This window comes from Leucoraja erinacea, chromosome 26, assembly GCF_028641065.1.
Source record: "Leucoraja erinacea ecotype New England chromosome 26, Leri_hhj_1, whole genome shotgun sequence".
Taxonomy (NCBI): domain Eukaryota; kingdom Metazoa; phylum Chordata; class Chondrichthyes; order Rajiformes; family Rajidae; genus Leucoraja; species Leucoraja erinaceus.
The window spans coordinates 18,279,948-18,298,195 of record NC_073402.1 but is presented as its reverse complement, the minus strand read 5'-3'; the positions used below and the strand labels follow the sequence as shown (position 1 = coordinate 18,298,195).

Sequence of the window (18,248 nt, the reverse complement as noted above, 5' to 3'; positions counted from 1 at the left end):
CTATAAATATAATAAATAGGCACTATACCAGGTATTAAAATCATATATTCTAAAGCTGTTAGAAGCCACTAACAATAGCAAAACGGTATTCAATAATCCATAACTTTGTGGATTTATATGCCTTTCCAACCAATGCCATCAATGCAAGGCACAAGATCTGATGCAATGAGGAGCGAAAGCGACTATAGCAGGAGCTGCGCAAAGTGTCAACCTGGTGAAGCTGCAATGCAAGACTAAAAGCCTCCTAAAGTAGCAATTATGTTATGGACAGAGCTAGGTGACCTAACAACCAAAAGCCCTGCATTTCAACCACGTCCATCTGTGAATTGTGGCAGACGATTAAGCAGGGATGTTGATGGAAGAGGCTCCATGCACATCGCTGTCCTCGATGTTAGTGAAGCCCAGAAAGGGAAAAAAAGACTGAAATATTTGAAATTTTGCAACTGTCTTCAGTCAGAAGCCAAGTATCTTGACTCCATCTAGAAATCCCTGCCATCACAACAGTTTCTGCCAGTATACCATGTGACACCAAAAATAACAATGTCATGCCTATAGTGACAATAAACTAAATGCAAACTCAAAATGTGAAAACTTTCTACTTTCCAGAGGCATTGGATGAGAGATTTCCTTGATATCAAGGAATCGATTAACAGAGTGTGGTTCATATAGAATAAAAGTAAAAGTGTAGATCACTCAGTCCTCATGCCTTCTCTGGCATTTAATAAGATCATAGATGATCTTTAACATAGGTGCCCCTTTCCTCTACTCTTCTTCTTGCATATGGCGTCCACAGCCTAAAACTGTAGGACAACTTGTTCTATTTGATCTTATTTGATTGTGCACGCCAGGTTGATTGCATTCGTCAAAACATGGCGGACCACGTGAAGGTTGCAATCTCCCACCCCTTTCCTCTACTAATCCCAGGTGTCTTGATTCTGTCAATATGCTAAAATCTATCTTTCGCTTGTTGGAGAAGTCATTGTCTGGCACTTTTGGTGACAGATTTTATTTTTGCATTAATCGGTCTATGCCTGAATGTTGCATGAAGCTTCATTTGCTGAGAGATTGCAAATGGAATTGAGTGTTATACAATCGTCAGCAAACCTCTCCACTTAAGATGCAAACAAGGCCGTTGATGAAGCAGCCCTCGGACCCCACCCTGAGGAATGCTTGCAGTATCCTCAAACTAGAATGATTGATCTCTTTAGGGCAAGTTATGATTTTAACTAATTCAATGTTTTCCCCTCAATGCACAGTAACTTCAGTTTTAACAACACTCCTTGATGGCACATTCCCTCAAATGTTGCCAAGATACAAGGGTAGTCATTCTCACCCCACCTCTGGTTTCTATTTTTTTTTTTTTTTTGATACACATAGGAGCATCATTGGCATCAACATCCATCACTTTATAAATGATTGGGAGAAGACTATGATAATTGACAGATTATATTTGCAACTGTGCTGGAGGAGCTTGGCTCAAAAGAGCAGCTGGTTCTGGAGCACATCTTGTATGGGACAGGTTTAGGCAGCTGGGATCAAGCACATCCCTGGAGGAGTTTCGGGGACTGAGGAGTAAACTGAAAAAGGAGATCAGATGGGCAAAAAGGGGCCAGGAGATAGCTCTGGCAGAAAGCATTAAGGACAATCCCAAAATATTTAATAAATACATAAGGGGGGGGGGGGAAGGTGACTAAAGAAAAAGTGGGACCTCTCAGGAATCAAAGCGGACACCTCCGTGTGGAGCCACAGGAGATGGGCAAGGTCCTCAATGAGTATTTCTCCTCTGTATTTACCAAGGAGAAAGACAGTAGGACGGAGGAACTTGGGGCAGTCAATGGAAGTATCTAGGGAGCAGTCACTGTGACCGTCAAAGAAGTACTGAAGGTACTATCGGGTATGAAGGTAGACAAATCTCCAGGGCCTGATCAAATATATCCAAGGACAATGCAGGACACTAGAGTGGAAATTGCAGGAGCCCTGCTTGAAATTTACGAGTCGCCCTCAAACACAGGAGAGGTGCCGGAAGACTGGAGGGTGGCAAATGTTGTGCCTCTTTTCAAGAAGGGCTGCAGGGAAATGCTGGGAACTATAGACCGGTGAGCTTAACATCTGTAGTTGGAAAATTACTAGAGAGTATTCTGAGGTGTAGGTTATGCAGGCATTTGGATAGGCAATGGCTGATATGGGATAGTCATCATGGTTTTGTATGTGGGAGGTCGTGTCTCAGAAATCTGATTGATTTTTTTTGAAGACGTGACCAAAAAGGTCGATGAGCGCAGAGCTGTAGATGTTGTGTACATTGATTTCAGTAAGGCATACTGTGTCTTCGGTGTACACCAGCATCTGCAGTTCCTTCCTACACATACTATGATTTAAGTTGACTACATGTTTAATCCCATCTCTCAAACTTTCCAAGATGATCTGAGCAGGCAGTCCCTGATAAGTTCTACCGCTGTACCAAATCTTGCTTTTGTACTTGGGAGTTCGTGTCTCACAAATCTGATTGATTTTTTTGAAGACGTGACCAAAAAGGTCGATGAGGGCAGAGCTGTAGATGTTGTGTACATGGGTTTCAGTAACGTATTCGACAAGGTTCCGCAGTATATGCTGCTCTGGAAGGTTAGATCGCACAGGATCCAAGGAGAGATAGCTGAACGGCTCCATAGAAGGAAGCAAAGGGTGATGGTGGAAGATTGTTTCTCAGACTGGAGGCCTGTGACTAGTGATGTGCCTCAGGATTCGGTGCTGGGCCCGTTACTGTTTGTTATCTACATCAATGATTTGGATGAGAACATACAGGGCAAGAATAGCAAGTTTGCTGATGATAAAGAATTAGTAGTTTTGCAGATAGTGATGATGGTTGTGAAAGATTGCAGCAGTGTCTGGATCGATTGGCCAGGTGGGCTGAGGAAAGGATGATGGAATTTAATACAGAGAAGTGTGAGGTGTTGCATTTTGGGACGTCTAACAAGGGTAGGATCTACACAGTAAATGGTAGGCCTCCGGGGAGTGTTGTAGAGCAGAGGGATCTAGGAGTGCAGGTGCATGATTCCTTGAAGGTCGAGTTGCAGGTAGATAAGGTGGTCAAAAAGGCTTTTGGCACTTTGGTCTTCATCAGTCAGAGTATTGAGGGATTGCAGCGTAAGTTCACAAAGTTAATTCCCGTAATGGCGGGACTGTCATATGATGAAAGAATGGGGCGACTGGGCTTGTATTCACTGGAATTTAGAAGGATGAGAGGGTATCTTATAGAAACCTATAAAATTATTACGGGATTGGACACGCTAGATGCAGGAAACATCTAGCCCCAATGTTGGGGGAGCTCCGAACCAGGGGCCAAAGTTTAAGAATAAGGGGTAGGCCATTTAGAACTGAGATGAGGAAAAACCTTTTCACAGAGAGTTGTGAATTTGTGGAATTCTCTGCCTCAGAAGGCAGTGGATGCCGATTCACTGGATGTATTCAAAAGAGAGTTAAATAGAGCTATTCGGGCTAGCGGAATCAAGGGGTATGGGGAGATGGCAGGAACGGGGTACTGATTATGGATGATCAGCCATGATCATATTGAATGGTGGTACTGGCTCGAAGGGCCGAATTGCCTACTCCTGCACCTATTGTCTATGTATGTATGTATTGAGTATAGAAGTTGGGAGGTCATGTTGCAGTTGTATAAGACCTTGGTGAGACCGCATTTACAATATTGTGTTCAGTTCTGGGCACCATGTTATAGGAAAGATATTGCCAAGCTTGAAAGGGTTCTGAAAAGATTTATGAGTATGTTGCCAGAAACAGAGGATGTGAGCTTTCAGGAGAGGTTGAGTAGGCTGGGACTCTATTCCTTGGAGTACAGGAAGATGAGGGGTGATCTTATACAGATGTACAAAATCATGAGAGGATTAGATCAGGTAGATGCACAGTCTCTTGCCCAGAGTAAGGGAATCGAGGACCAGAGGACACAGGTTCAAGGTAAAGGGGAAAGATTTAATAAGAATCCAAGGGGTAACTTTTTCACACAAATGGTGGTGGGTGTATGGAATAAGCTGCCAGAGGAGGTAGTTGAAGCTGGGACTATCCCATTGTATAAGAAACAGTTAGACAAGTTCATGGATAGGACAGATTTGGAGGGATATGGACCAAGCACAGGCAGGTGGGACTAGTGTAGACAATAGACAATAGGTGCCTGCCATTCGGCCCTTCGAGCCATCTCCGCCATTTAATGTGATCATGGCTGATCATCCCCAATCAGTACCCCGTTCCTGCCTTGTCCCCATATCCCCTGACTGTAGCTGGGATATGTTTGCTGGTGTGGGCAAGTTGGGCCGAATGGGGCTGTTTCCTCACTGTATCACTCTGTGACTATGGCTAAGATGCTGTCTTGCCTTGGGAGTCTTAACAGTACTCAATGCTGTAATTTCTTGATTTCACGCGGTGCATTGAACTTCAGTGGTGATGATTTTTGGAAAAAGCTGTCGTTAATCATATATTTGGAGCTTCTAGCTAAACATGGTTACAAATCCTTCAGCCTGACATCTTCTGTCATCAAGAATGCGGATGTTCTTGTAGCCTCCTCCTTCTGGTTGGTGTTTAATTGTCCATTACCACTCTCAACTAGGTTACACAGAAAAGCTGGAGAAACTCAGCGGGTGCAGCAGCATCAGATGCTGCTGCACCCGCTGAGTTTCTCCAGCTTTTCTGTGTAACCTTCGATTCTCCAGCATCTGCAGTTCCCTCTTAAACACCACTCTCAACTAGATCTGCTGACTACCGGCCACCTGCATAGATCATTCCCAAAGGCTGCACTTTCTTGTGATAACTATCCCTGAACAACCCCTTATTCTATGACAATAACCAACCCATCCTGAGCAAAGATCCTTTGATCCTGAGCGTCACACTGTGAAGGACGGAACTGCAGATACCAGTTTACACTGAAGATAGATACAAAATGCTGGAGTGACTCAGCGGGACAGGCAGCATCATTGGAGAGAAGGAATGGGTGACGTTTCTGGTCGAGACCTGTCTTCAGATACAGATTTGTGTAACTGGATGTTCGTTGAGGCGCAAAGTTACACCTCTCTACAATTCTAACAACCAGCGGTCACGTGACTGGCGCGGCTTCCGGGCACGTGGGCTCTGGCAGCGCTGGCGCTCGTGACGTCCATACCGTGCGCGTCGGCGTGTGATGTCATTGCGCCGCGTCGGCAGGCTGTGAATTGCTGTCTCACAAGGCCGGCGCTTCAGTCAAAGCCACGGACTGACTTGACTTGACTTGACTCTCAGTGAGCGGGACCCGCAATGGAGTACTTAGTCGGCATCCAGGGCAGGGATTTTGTACTGGTGGCGTCCGATACCGTGGCTGCCAGCAGCATCATCGCCATGAAGCACGGTAAGGCGGCGAGAAGGGAAGGGGTGATCGGCACGACGCCGCTCTCGGGCCTGAGCCTGGGTCAACCAGTCACCCCATCAGCGGGGAATTAAGGCGCAGCAGCAGCGCCAAACCAGATCCATAAAGAACAGACGGATCTTCCTTACTATAAACACCGCAGTGGAATGCCATAGATAAACACAGTGCTGGAGGAACTCGGGCAGCATCTGTGAAAGGAAACATAGAAAATAGGTGCAGGAGGAGGCCATTCGGCCCTTCGAGCCAGCACTGCCATTCATTGTGATCATGGCTGATCGTCCCATATCAATAACCCGTGCCTGCCTTCTCCCCATATCTCTTGACTCCACTAGCCCCTAGAGCTCTCTCTCTCTCTTAAATCCATTCTACAGAATTCCTTCTGCAGATTCTGCATCGCCGGTGAGGTCCAACAGCAATTTGTTGGTCTGATCAGGATTAAAACCTCGGCAATCTCTTGTGTATAATTTCTGGAAAGGCTCAGGAAGTCGACCAGCGTCAGTATACTGCAAAATAAGGCTTTTTGCACCACACCTGAATTCTGACATTTTGAGCAGTTATCTGGTTACCACTTGTGAACTTGGCCCCAAATTATCCCATAACTAATATTAACAGAAGCAATTGGAACATTGCAATACTCGATAATGTAGCAATTTGAAAGTAAAATCTTCGATCACCCAGCATGTCGAGCAGCATTTGTGGATAGAGGAAATGACTGCCCTATGTAACATTTGTAGTATTTTTTATTTTTCTTTGGTCAAGTTTGGGGTACGTTGTGCAAATTGTTATGTACTCAGAACAGTCATGAACTTTCAAGGTTACTAATTAGGTTTGAAGTGTTGTGAAAGTGTAGTTTTGCTTTTGCACAGTTCATGTGCTTCATCTGAAGTAATGGATTTGGAATTTCCATCCACTCTTTAAAAAAAGATTTCAATAACTGAGAATATTGTCACAAGTTAGATTCAGTCTGAAGAAGTGTTCCAACCCAAAAGTTGCCTATCTATTCCCTTCACCGATGCTGCCTGACCTGCTGAATTACTCCAGTACTCTGTGTTTTTATCGCGATTCCAGCATCTGCAGTTCCTTATGTCCATATTAGCAATTTACGTGCTATGGGAGGTGTTTTCCTGTACTTGCTGCATAACTCTCAGATTTTTATATTAACCCGTGTAGAAAGTTGTGTAAAATTATGTACTGTCAAATTGGAGATCTACCTATACTAAATGACTACTAATAAATTAATTGTCTACATTATACACCCCAATTAATCATAACCACATGTGACTAGTTGTCACAGTTGTTTTATTTGTAAGTCAATAAGTAACTTGGGTTTTTATACTTTAAGTAGAGGATTGAAATGCCGATCACAAAGATGGAGAGCACCACCTTCTCTACTATTTATAGTAATGTAAAAACAGATTGCAACATTGCCTGCAGGCAATTATTTGAACATAATTTATAAAATATACCTTGTACATAATTCACATTTAATGAGCAATTGCAGCATAACCAAGGTACTGTTAAATCATCTTTAAACATTATTTTGGGCTTGTTTAAAATAAATTGATGAAATTGAGCAATTGATTTGATCCTTTACTCCCCAATGCTTGTGATTACTCTGAAAACAGTATAAAAGATCACCTTTAACCACTATGGATGTTGTCAAAATATTGCTCATAATTTCCAAAATAGTTGCAGTACTTGCATCATGCTCTTAGGTTCAGCAAAGCATTTTGTAAACAACGGTGGACATCTGGAATATTTTTGTAATAAACTATAAAGAACATTGAAAACATTGCCTTTATTGGTGGATGCTTAAAAACTCGATTTTCTTTTTGCATTTTAAGGAAACATTCATAAGCTGTCATGTAAATAGGAATTTGATGCATAGAAAAGTTCTCTCGAATAATATGAAAAGGGCAACTACAGTCCTGCGAGATTCTTAATTATATTGCACCAAAATATTTGCATCCCAATCACTTTTCACATATCGAGCTAAAGATCCATTTTATTCTCCAGTCTGTTATTTCATGTTGTGCTTCTGCTCACAATATTCTTAAGCAATCTGAAACTGAAAGTGAAAGAATAGCAAGGAAGGTTGAACAATCAGTTTCAAAGAGACAAAATGGGGATTAACATTTTATCAAAGATTTAACTGTTTGCCATTTACAAAGGCTTTATCTTCTGGGTTAAGATTGGGGTTTCTTATTTCTTTTTAACCGTCAAGTGTCTTACTATACTTCAATATACGATTTACCAATGGTTATATTCACTTCAATTAATTAAAGCATTTCAAAGCAACTTTTCCATGATCAGGCAATCTTTTCAAAACTAAAAATTAAATGCTCTTGGATGCTTTTTCATCTTCTGAATTTGATGTGGGTGTATATTTTGAACCATTTTGAGAGTTATTTAAGTGTTCAAATGTACATGTCAGCATATTTGGTTTTGAGAATTATTTAGGTTTGAGGGAGTCACATTGTCCAATCTACATATTGTCATGTATTTGTCTGTTTCTATGACTAGTGCACAAATAAAACCTTTAGCTCTTCTACTCATTAACATTGGTAGATTTTATTCAACTTATTTCCAGATTTTAATATTGGCAATGCTTTGTAATTTCTAACTTTTGTTTCATTTAGATTATGATAAAATGTTTAAACTAAGTGAGAAGATCCTACTGTTGTGTGTTGGAGAAGCTGGAGACACTGTCCAATTTGCAGAATACATTCAGAAAAATGTACAGCTTTACAAAATGAGAAATGGTGGGTAATTATATCTCATTCAACTTTTATGCTCAAAACACAATTTAAAATATGTTTTAATGTTGATAAATATTTATTAGGTTTGAGAAAGCATGACTGAAATGTTTGTCAAGAACATGGACAGGAGGGGTTTTGGAGGGATATGGACCAAATGTGGGCAGGTGCATCTCTGTATGGTTTGGGGACTGTAAAGTCTCCGACTGGAAGTCCGTGCCGAGGACAATCCAGGACATTGCATGCAAACGTTGCTTGTCCAAGACCAACAGCATCAAAAAAAGACCCCACACATCTCCATCATGGAAAGTTCACTCTGCTGCCCTCGGGCAAAAGGTATCGTAGTATAAGGAGCAGAACGGCCAGGTTCTGCAACAGCTTCTTCCCCTGAGCCATCAGACTCTTGAATTCCACATAATGTGCTGCCACTATCTATTTTATTTTTTCATCCATTTTATCCTTTTGTTGTTTTATGTTGCACGGTGAGCCAGATGCAACAAAATTTTGTTCAGACTTGCATCTGTTGGTGTATTTTTGAATGACAATAAAGTCTTTGATTGATTGATTGAGGTGGGACTAGTGTAGCTGGGACATGTTGGCTGGTGTGGGTGAGTTGGGGCGAAGGGCCTGTTTCCACACTATCACTCTGACTAACTACATATCCCATTTGCATTTCACTTGATCTTGTGCAACAGTTGAATTAGAAGTTCAAAGCTATTGTGGAACCATGAGTCTTAAGGCAAACAAAGCTGTACGAGAAATTAAGACAAAGTGCTGGAGTATCTCAGTGGGTCGGGCAGTATCGCTGGAGAATATGAACAGGAAGGGTCCTGATCCCAAACTTCAGAGTCTGAAGAAAGACTCCGACCCGAATCATCACCTATCCATGTTCTCCAGAGATGTTGCCTGACCCGCTGAGTTACTCCAGCACTTTTATTTTGTAAGCTAGCGCCTGCAGTTCCTTGTGTCTCCTTTACATGAGACATGCTGATCAATATGTGTGGTAGGAACTGCATACACAGAAGATAGACACAAAATACTGGAGTAACTCAGCGTGACAGGCAGCATCTCTGGATAGAAAGAATGGGTGATGTTTCGGGTCGAGGCCCTTCTTCAGACTGAAAGTCAGGAAAGAGAGAGGCACAGATATGGAAGGGTAAGGTGTGAAAACGTGACATCAAAGTGGATGAGATCAAAGAAAATGTAGAACATATTGTTCGCTCGGGGAAGATGACAACGAAGCATACAAAGTTAATATTTATTCAGGATGACAGTCAGACTGGTCGGAGAACTAGAATGGGGAGGGGTGGAGAGAGAGGGAAAGTAAGAATTACTCGAAGTTAGTGAAGTCGATATTCGAAGTCGAAGTGAGGTGCTCAAACGAAATATGAGGTGTTGTTCCTCCAATTTGCGTTGGGCCTCATTCTGACTGCAGGAGACCCAGGGCAGAAAGATCAGTAGGAGATCATGTAGGGTTAGGCGGACTGAGCGAGGTGTTCAGTGAAACGATCGCCAAGTGTACACTTGGTCTCGCAGATCAATATGTTCAGCTACTGAAATGTTCTAGATAAAATAAAATTGTGTTGCAACCTTGTTTTGTTTCATCCACAGTGCTATCATTCATCAGATTATTTATTTGTTGTTGCATATCTAAAAGCTTTCAATTTGAATACCAGGTATGGTATTTGCATCTTTGCAGCTGGTTCAAAATTCTTGTGTGACAATGTAATGTCCCGAACAACATCTTGAAATTGTTTCTTGTTGCAATGGTGTTCACTGAAATTGCATTTGGTGAGGACTATCTCAGAAATGTCCACAAATAGTGCATTGAAACCTGTCCATTCTCCGACACTCCATAATTTAATATCCCAACAACCAAACTAATTTAGTATGGGTGAACTCTGCATTATTGCTGCTCGTGTAATAGAATTTTGCCTTTTCGGTATCTCAAATCATGATCCAAAAATTTTAGTTATGGAATAAAAGTGAGAACTTTTGAGATGATACAACTTTGCGAATTGGTGAAACAGTTATTGGAAAATAGTGATGCACACCGTTTTCGGTGACGACAGTGGGCCGGTATCTGCTGGAGTTTAGAATGATGAGGAGGAACCTCATTGAAACATTGAATATTGAAAGGCTTGGATTGAGTAGATGTGGAGAGGATGTTTCCACCAGTGGGAGAGTCTAGGACTAGAGGTCATAGCCCCAGAATTAAAGGACGTTCCTTTAAGAAGGAGATGAGGAAGAATTTATTTAGTCAGAGGCTGGTGAATATGGAATTCTTTGTCACATAAGGCTGTGGAGGCCAAGTAAATGAATATTTTTAAGGTAGTGATAGATAGATTCTTGATTAGTACGGGTGTCAAGGGTTATGGGGACGAGAATGGGATTGAATGGTGGAGTAAACTTAATGGGCCGAATGGCCTAATTCTGCTCACCTTATGACCTTTCTAAAAATGCATCCCCCACCAACCCAACCCAACCCAACAGACTCCTAATAGAATTTTTGTTTTTCCTCTGAATGTTTGGGAAATGAATTGGTGTCAAAATGCTGGGGATGCTGCTTTAATTCCACATTAAATTTAAAGATTTGCTCAGAGTTGAGGAATGCATTGTGTAATAAAACCCTCATTCAGTTGTTTATTGCAGCACAGTAACTAACAGTTGAAAGGTTAAATTTCTGTTTCACACTTGCTCTGTACTAGCTTCTAAACTTTTTGCAAGCATCCAGATTGAAATTAACGCAGGTCCAACCATGTAGTCTGAAGAAGGGTCTTGACTCGAAATGTCACCCTTTCCTTCCCTCCATAGATGCTGCCTCACCCGCGGAGTTTCTCCAGCTTTTTGTCTACCTTCGATTTTTCCAGCATCTGCAGTTCTTCCTAAACATGTAGTTTGGTTTATTACATGAAATATTCAGAAACCAATCTCATTTTCAAATAATTTAATGTTAAAAATTGTTGATTCTCGTAAAGGAATTTGAAATGCGACTGAGTAAATAATGTAATTTTTACAATGCAATTCTCTAGATTAACAGTTACATAGATTAATAGATTTGTTACATTGCTTTATCTGTTTTTAAATGTAAATATAATTTTCTTAAACTTTGGCATGGTCGTGCGTTTATAGAACAGTTGGTGGCAATTCACATTGGTGCACCAGAGTGTTACATTGTTGGTTATTTTATCTTCTGTTCACTACACTGCAAGTCCTTTATCTTAACTAATCAGGTGCAGTCAGGCATGAAGTGGAAACAGGAAATTGGCAATTAACTTTCCTGAAGTGTTTTTACAAAATTTGGAAATGTTGCCGCTTTGAATATTTGTCGAAGACAGAGACAGACATAATGGTGATATGCCATAATCATCTTGGTTTATTATCTCAAATTAATTCTGAAACAGATTATAATGAAGAGAACAAAGAAACGAGAGTTATTTAAAACATTTGCTCAGAATAAAATAATATTTGGAACTGTTTCCCACATCGGAGGGAAGCTAGCCTTTTCTACACCTGATAGAAGTTCAGTGTTAATCTGGTCAGCCATTCACCATATTTTAGGATTACTGCATTTCAGAGAGTGATTAATAAATCAACAGTAGTTCACGAATCCTTTAATCCTCGCTATTTTATTTCCTAGGATTGGAGAATATTTGTGTTTTTACACTCCATATAACAATGCAAATGAACTTGATGATAGGTTAATTCATTAACTGTGGATAATTTATAATTTGCAACTTTAAGGCATTCTGTTTCAGCTATAGGTGTTACGAGCCTTTATTCTAAATGGTCAGAGGTCGCCTCGAGGTTTGGTTCGTATCAGAAACATTCTCTCCACATGTTTCCTGTCAGGAACTCTATGGATCTTTTATATTTCCATCAAGTTCCCTTGCATTCTTCTCAATTTCAGGAGGTATAAGACTATACTTGAGGCAACCTGCCCATTCTGGATATCAGTTCAATAAACCTTCTCCAATGTATTTGGATCCTTGCTGAAAAAAGGAGACAAACATTGCGTACTGCTGCTGTGGTCTCACCAATACCCTAAACAAATGAAAAATTAGTGCCCTAGTTTTATATTCAGTTACTCTAGTAACATTAACATTGTTAGCTTTCTTAATGAATTGCTGCACTTGCATACCACCTTCTTACAATCAGGCACAGAGACAATGGATCCCTCTGCATCTCAGCATTCTGTCAAAAGATAATGTGCAGATTTTTTAATGTTTTTTGCCAAAATGGACAAATTCACATTTTCGATGCTATGCTCTATTTGCCAGATCTTCACCTACTCAAGCTCTTTATTGCCCGTTTTAGCTTTCGTGTCATCTTTCTAACTTTGGCATTTACTACAAAACAGATCAATGTGGCTATATACTATAATATAAATATATACACACATGAATAAATAAAATAATAAAGTGCAAATAACAGATAATTGGTTATTAATAATCAAAGTTTTGTCTGAGCCAGGTTTAATAGCCTGATGGCTGTGGGGAAGTAGCTATTCCTGAACCTGGTTGTTGCAGTCTTCAGGCTCCTGTATCTTCTACCTGAAGGTAGCAGGGAGATGAGTCTGTGGCCAGGATGTTGTGGGTCTTTGATGATACTGCCAGCCTTTTTGAGGCAGCGACTGCGATAAATCCCCTCGATGGAAGGAAGGTCAGAGCCGATGATGGACTGGGCAGTGTTTACTACTTTTTGTAGTCTTCCTTTCCAGGGTGCTCAAGTTGCCGAACCAAGCCACAATGCAACCGGTCAGCATACTCTCTACTGTGCACCTGTAGAGGTTAGAGAGAGTCCTCCTTGACAAACCGACTCTCCGTAGTCTTCTCAGGAAGTAGAGGCGCTGATGAGCTTTCTTGATAATTGCAATAGTGTTCTCGGACCATTAATACCTATTGTTTCTTGTTAGCTAGCCAGTCTTCTATCCATCCCGATATATATTCTTTAATACTATGACTTTTATTTTATACAGTAACCTTTGCAGCACCTTCTCAAATACATTGGGGAAATCTGAGTGTATCTCATCCATCGGTTTCTATATCCTTAGCAGTTCAAAGAACTTGAGTAAATCCTACTGTATTGTCTAATAGCTCCTGACCACTTTCCAATGACATTAAGCCTGTTGGCCTTTTTGAATAAATAAATTCTAATCTAATGGGACCATTGCCATGTTTGGAGAATTTTGGACATTCGAAACCAATGTTTCTACTATTTTACTAGCCTTGTTTGAAAGTTCTGTCATGGTGTTCAGTGTTGATATGAAAAAGAAAAGAGTGCAGTTTTGTTCAGAATTAAAAATCAATTTAGGGATAAAATTGGAGATCATTGTGTCCTTTTTCAACTTTACAGGTTATGAATTGTCTCCGACAGCAGCTGCTAACTTCACCCGCAAAAACCTGGCAGAGTACCTCCGAAGCCGGGTAGGTGAACTGAATTAACTTAAGACTTTATTAAGAGTCTAAATGTTATATTTATAGGAGGACGGTAAATATATAATTAGAAACATAGAATTTATAAAATATGAAGTTACACTACTTGATTGGACCATTAAATGTTTTGGATGTGGCCAGTAATTTACTGTTTCTGATGTCTTTTTCCATTCTTTAAATTGAGTAAAGTGATATATTGAAGAAATTTGAGTTGTGTTGAACATGAAAAAACTGTACTTTGAATAATTTCCATTTCATCATAAATTGTGAACCTATGGGAGCAGCATTATTTACCCACGGTTTCATGGCATAACTAGGATTCTCAAGTTTAGGGCATCAATGCAAATTTAGCTCAACTGGTACAAGTACTGTTTCCCCAGAGAGTAATATGTATCTAATATGATAAATCACTTGCGTGGGGAAAGTGAGTGAAGATGGGTTTGTAAGGTGTCCTACACAAGCATATATTGTTTTAGGATTGTCTAAGATTACATTATTGGTCTCAAGTAACATGAATAAATCAAGAAAGGGCATCAGATTTGATCACTTTTTTGTCAGTTGGGGGTGATTTAAAAAAATTGAAGATATGAATTTTGATATTCTATTTTGCCCTTTCAATAAAAGATATGTTGCATAGCAATCTATTTACACCTGACATTATGGAATGTCACTGCACATCATTTTTTGCACTGTTAGTTTTCCATAGCCAGCTTACCAGTAAAACTTAAAAAAATATGTTGTACGTGTAGCCATTTAGCTGTTATTGAAGTGTTTGAACATTTACTGCAATCTGTTGTCATTCATAATCCTTAAATTGTCCTTTTGTTGGCTAGGATAAAACAGATTAATCTTGACTTAATTCTTGGAAAAAAATCTTCTTCCATGTGTAATCTTGCCTTTTCATCAAGGGGATTTAGTCCTCTGAGGAGCTAAATTCAACAGTGGTACAAATCATGGCGTTTTCTAAGATAAAGCAACAATGTGCCATACTTCCCATTCATTGGGTGTTTTTGGTTCCTAGTGTGTTCAAGTTGGTCCAATCACATGAATATAAATGTTACTGTAAAACAGCTGTTGGTTAGGTTAATGAAAATATATGGAAAACACCTACTTTACCTTGTGCTAAAAGTAGACTTGTAGATTTAATGACATTTCCATTAACCCTTTTGGGAAATACTGTTTGCAAAGTGTATTGTTACTGTAGACTTGTGCTCTGGCTTTGATGCCTGAGCAAGTATTTTAGCAGAAGACATCCTTATCTTCTCCCCCCCCCCCCCCCATCTTTCAAGGAAAACACATCTGTCTGTGCCAGTGATCCCCCTGCTGTGCAGTCCATCTGGAACATGCATGCTGTTGGGCAAGTCCAGGCATAGGCAAGCTGTGGGGATCAAACACTAGGGACTTTAGCTGCACCTCACGACCTCCACTAACCAAAATCTTGTTAATTACCTTATTACAGAATTTATTTTAATCACTTGTAACAAGTCACAATTGCAATGCTCTGGCAAGGGAGCTCAAACCATTCGCAGCATTTACCTGGGCCATATGTTGCTAATCACATGATCAGTGACAGACATCTAATCAGCTCGTCTCATCAGCCCCCCCATTGCACTTTGCACAGAAGGGTGGGCAAAACATCCCAATTAAATTATCCATAATTGATGATGTTGTATTGGCACTGAACCTTGCCCTCCCTTGACACCTAACGTTTTTAGTTAGCCAGCTGTTTAATTTTCCCCGGTGGATTGGAATTGTGATCTCAATGGAAGAATGTGTTTAGAATGAGCTAAGGGATGGAACAGCGTTTATCTTCCAGCTCCGTGGTTGCAACCTATCCTCAATTCTAGACAGCGAAGCCAGCTGCAATTATTAATTTGACCCCCCCCCTGTGAGTGATAAAATTCAAGATGCTGAGTATGTTTGACAGGGTGTTAGTCTTGTGAGTCTCAAATTTGTCAAGTGTGATTGAAGATTATAATATTTATCATGGCTAAAGTTAATGTCAGAACTTTGATAATTAGTGCACAGGTATTTTGTGTAAAACCTATTTTCAGATTGCTATATGAAGTGATTGTGTGCTGGGTAAAGATGGTTGGCAGATATGATTCCAATGTTCCATTCCTTATTAAGAGTTGACATTCAAATATTTCACTATTTTCAGAATGACACTCTTGCATGGTTAAATGCACATTGAATTCTGGAGAGTAACATGGTGACATCACACTGAACAAGTCTCGGCTCGTTCAAATTATGTTACTCAGTGAGACATGTGTCAGTCTTCCATCTGATAGACTTGGTGTCGATTGCATCAATGTTAGTTTCGTTATATTGTTTAACAGTAACATAGAACATGCACATCCTAGTGCAGAACCTAGCCAGGACATGATATTTCCTTTCAAGGAATCGGGATGACATTTTCTTAATCTTAGGTAGCATTCAAATAATATTTGTGGTAATGCGTGAAATATATATAGAATATTCAACTTGTAGTTTAGGGTGGCATGGTGGCGCAGCCTTACAACACCAGAGCCCTGGTTCGATCCTGACTGTGGGTACTGTCTGTATGGAGTTTGTACGTTCTCCCTGTGACTGCATGCGTTTTCTCCGGCTGTACCGGTTTCCTCCCACATTCCAAAGATATACAGATTGGTAGGTTAAGTTGGCTTTGGTAAAAATGTACAGGGATAGCCTGTCGGCGTGGACTCAGTGGGCCGACGTTTCTGTGTTTCCGTACTGTACTCAACAAAATATTGTAAAAGATGAATGACCGAACACTACATTCGCGAATTTGAACCTGGCATTTCTTGAAACTTTGTTGTGGTCAAGCACAATATTAGGTCAGAGCACTGTACAGCATGGAAATAGGCCCTTCAACCCACCTTGTCCATGCCAATCAAATTGGCATACTAGGCTTGTCCCATTAGCTCATTTTCTTCTGTCCACATATCTTTCCAAAAGTTTTTTGAAAGTCATAACTGTATCAACTTCTATAGCTTTCTCTGGCAGCTTATATTCCAGATACTGACTACCCTCCAAGTGAAAAAAAAAGTTGCCCTTGTGGTCCCTCTTGAGTCTCTTTCCTCTTCTGTCTATGTCCTTTAATTTTTCAATCTTCTACCTTGAGTGAAAATGTCTGTGACCATTCACTTTATCCATGTTTGCTTGTTTTTGTATGATTCTTTGCAACTTGATATTTTTTTAGATTCTTGTACTTGTCAGCAATCAATTAAGCACGACCATGCTATTGAGAAATTGCCGAAAGGTGAATCGTTTTGTTGGTGATGGAGCATTAAAGTGCACAGATGTCCTGTTTTAAAATCCTAACCTCAACATCTGCATTTCGAAAGAGACGATGTATCATGTCATTGAAATTGGGCAGATAGTTTTTGGAGACCAGAACATGGGTTAAATTCTACTTCTTCTCCAACTTTGGACAGTTGAACATCCAATTTTGGATAGTTAACTTAGTAGGATTTATCAATGTGAAATCGATGATCCATATAATTATTAAATGGCAAAGATCTATAGTTGCAAATCTGAAATTCAACACTGAATATGCTGGACAAACTCAACAGATCAGACAACATCTGTGGAGATAGAAGAAACAAACACTACTTGGAGTAAAATGCAAAACTTATACTTCTAGGACATTTCCCCCTGAAAATCTTGCTGGTCATTTCCTGGGATGATTTATTGTTAATGATGTGATTTCTGTTGTAGTCACACAGAAAACATTATTCTCTGTTCAAGATGTTTAAGGAGGAACTGCAGATGCTGGAAAATCGAAGGTAGACTAAAATGCTGGAGAAACTCAGCGGGTGAGGCAGCATTTATGGAGAGAAGGAAATAGGCAACGTTTCGGGTCGAGACCCTTCTTCAGGGCCTCGACCCGAAACCACCTGAAGAAGGGTCTCAACCCGAAACGTTGCCTATTTCCATTATTCTCTGTTCCATACTGCCCTTGTAGATTGTAGGGGTTTCCCAGAAGTGACCATCATGGGCATTCTTGAGACAATGGGATTTTAATGTCACATCCCTGTACTTGGCGCTCCACAAGATACTCTCATATTTTGATCATTCTTCCCTCCACCTCATCAATATACATGTTCCAAGCCTTGAGCCTTCAAACTTCCCGAGTCCAATGCATTTATCTTTAATTGCATATCTCCCCTCCTCGGATCTAGTACTTCCCCCCCCCCCCCTCCATTGAGGCACTTCTCGGGCCACCCACATACCTTCAAGGTATATAGAAATGGAATCACCATCAGCAATAATGTGAACATTTGAAGAAATAAAAGACGCCTCAATTATTTCCTAAGTGCTATTTGATATTCACATTCATCTTTGTCCATGTGTCCTTTTTTAGGGCCTGTAAACCATTTAATAAAAATATTAATTCCTGATAATAGGGTATTTTTTATTTCCAGCACTTTCCGCTGGTGCTAGTTGACCCTAAAGATGCTTAAAATTTGAGCGATTCATTCAGGAGCTGGTTTGGTTTTTAATAAAAACCTAGTCCTATTACATATTACATCTGTGAGGCACATTACATATTCACTTGATGGAATAATTATGTCACATTAGTGCCTCTTTTATGGGATGATTTTCAAGCTGATTCTGATATTGAGCTAAATCTCATTGCTGAATGGCCCATAA

General features: G+C 40.3%; 1 protein-coding gene across 1 annotated transcript in view; it reads left to right on the top strand.

The window, feature by feature from the left end:
- Positions 1-5,165: 5,165 nt before the first annotated feature.
- psmb2 (proteasome 20S subunit beta 2) overlaps positions 5,166-18,248 on the top strand; it is a 28,124-nt gene continuing 15,041 nt past the window's right edge. The window contains exons 1-3 of the mRNA XM_055656276.1: positions 5,166-5,383; positions 8,041-8,163; positions 13,513-13,583. Coding sequence (XP_055512251.1) covers positions 5,293-5,383; positions 8,041-8,163; positions 13,513-13,583 — 285 coding nt within the window. The 5' untranslated portion in view covers positions 5,166-5,292. The remainder of the gene's footprint in view (positions 5,384-8,040; positions 8,164-13,512; positions 13,584-18,248) is intronic.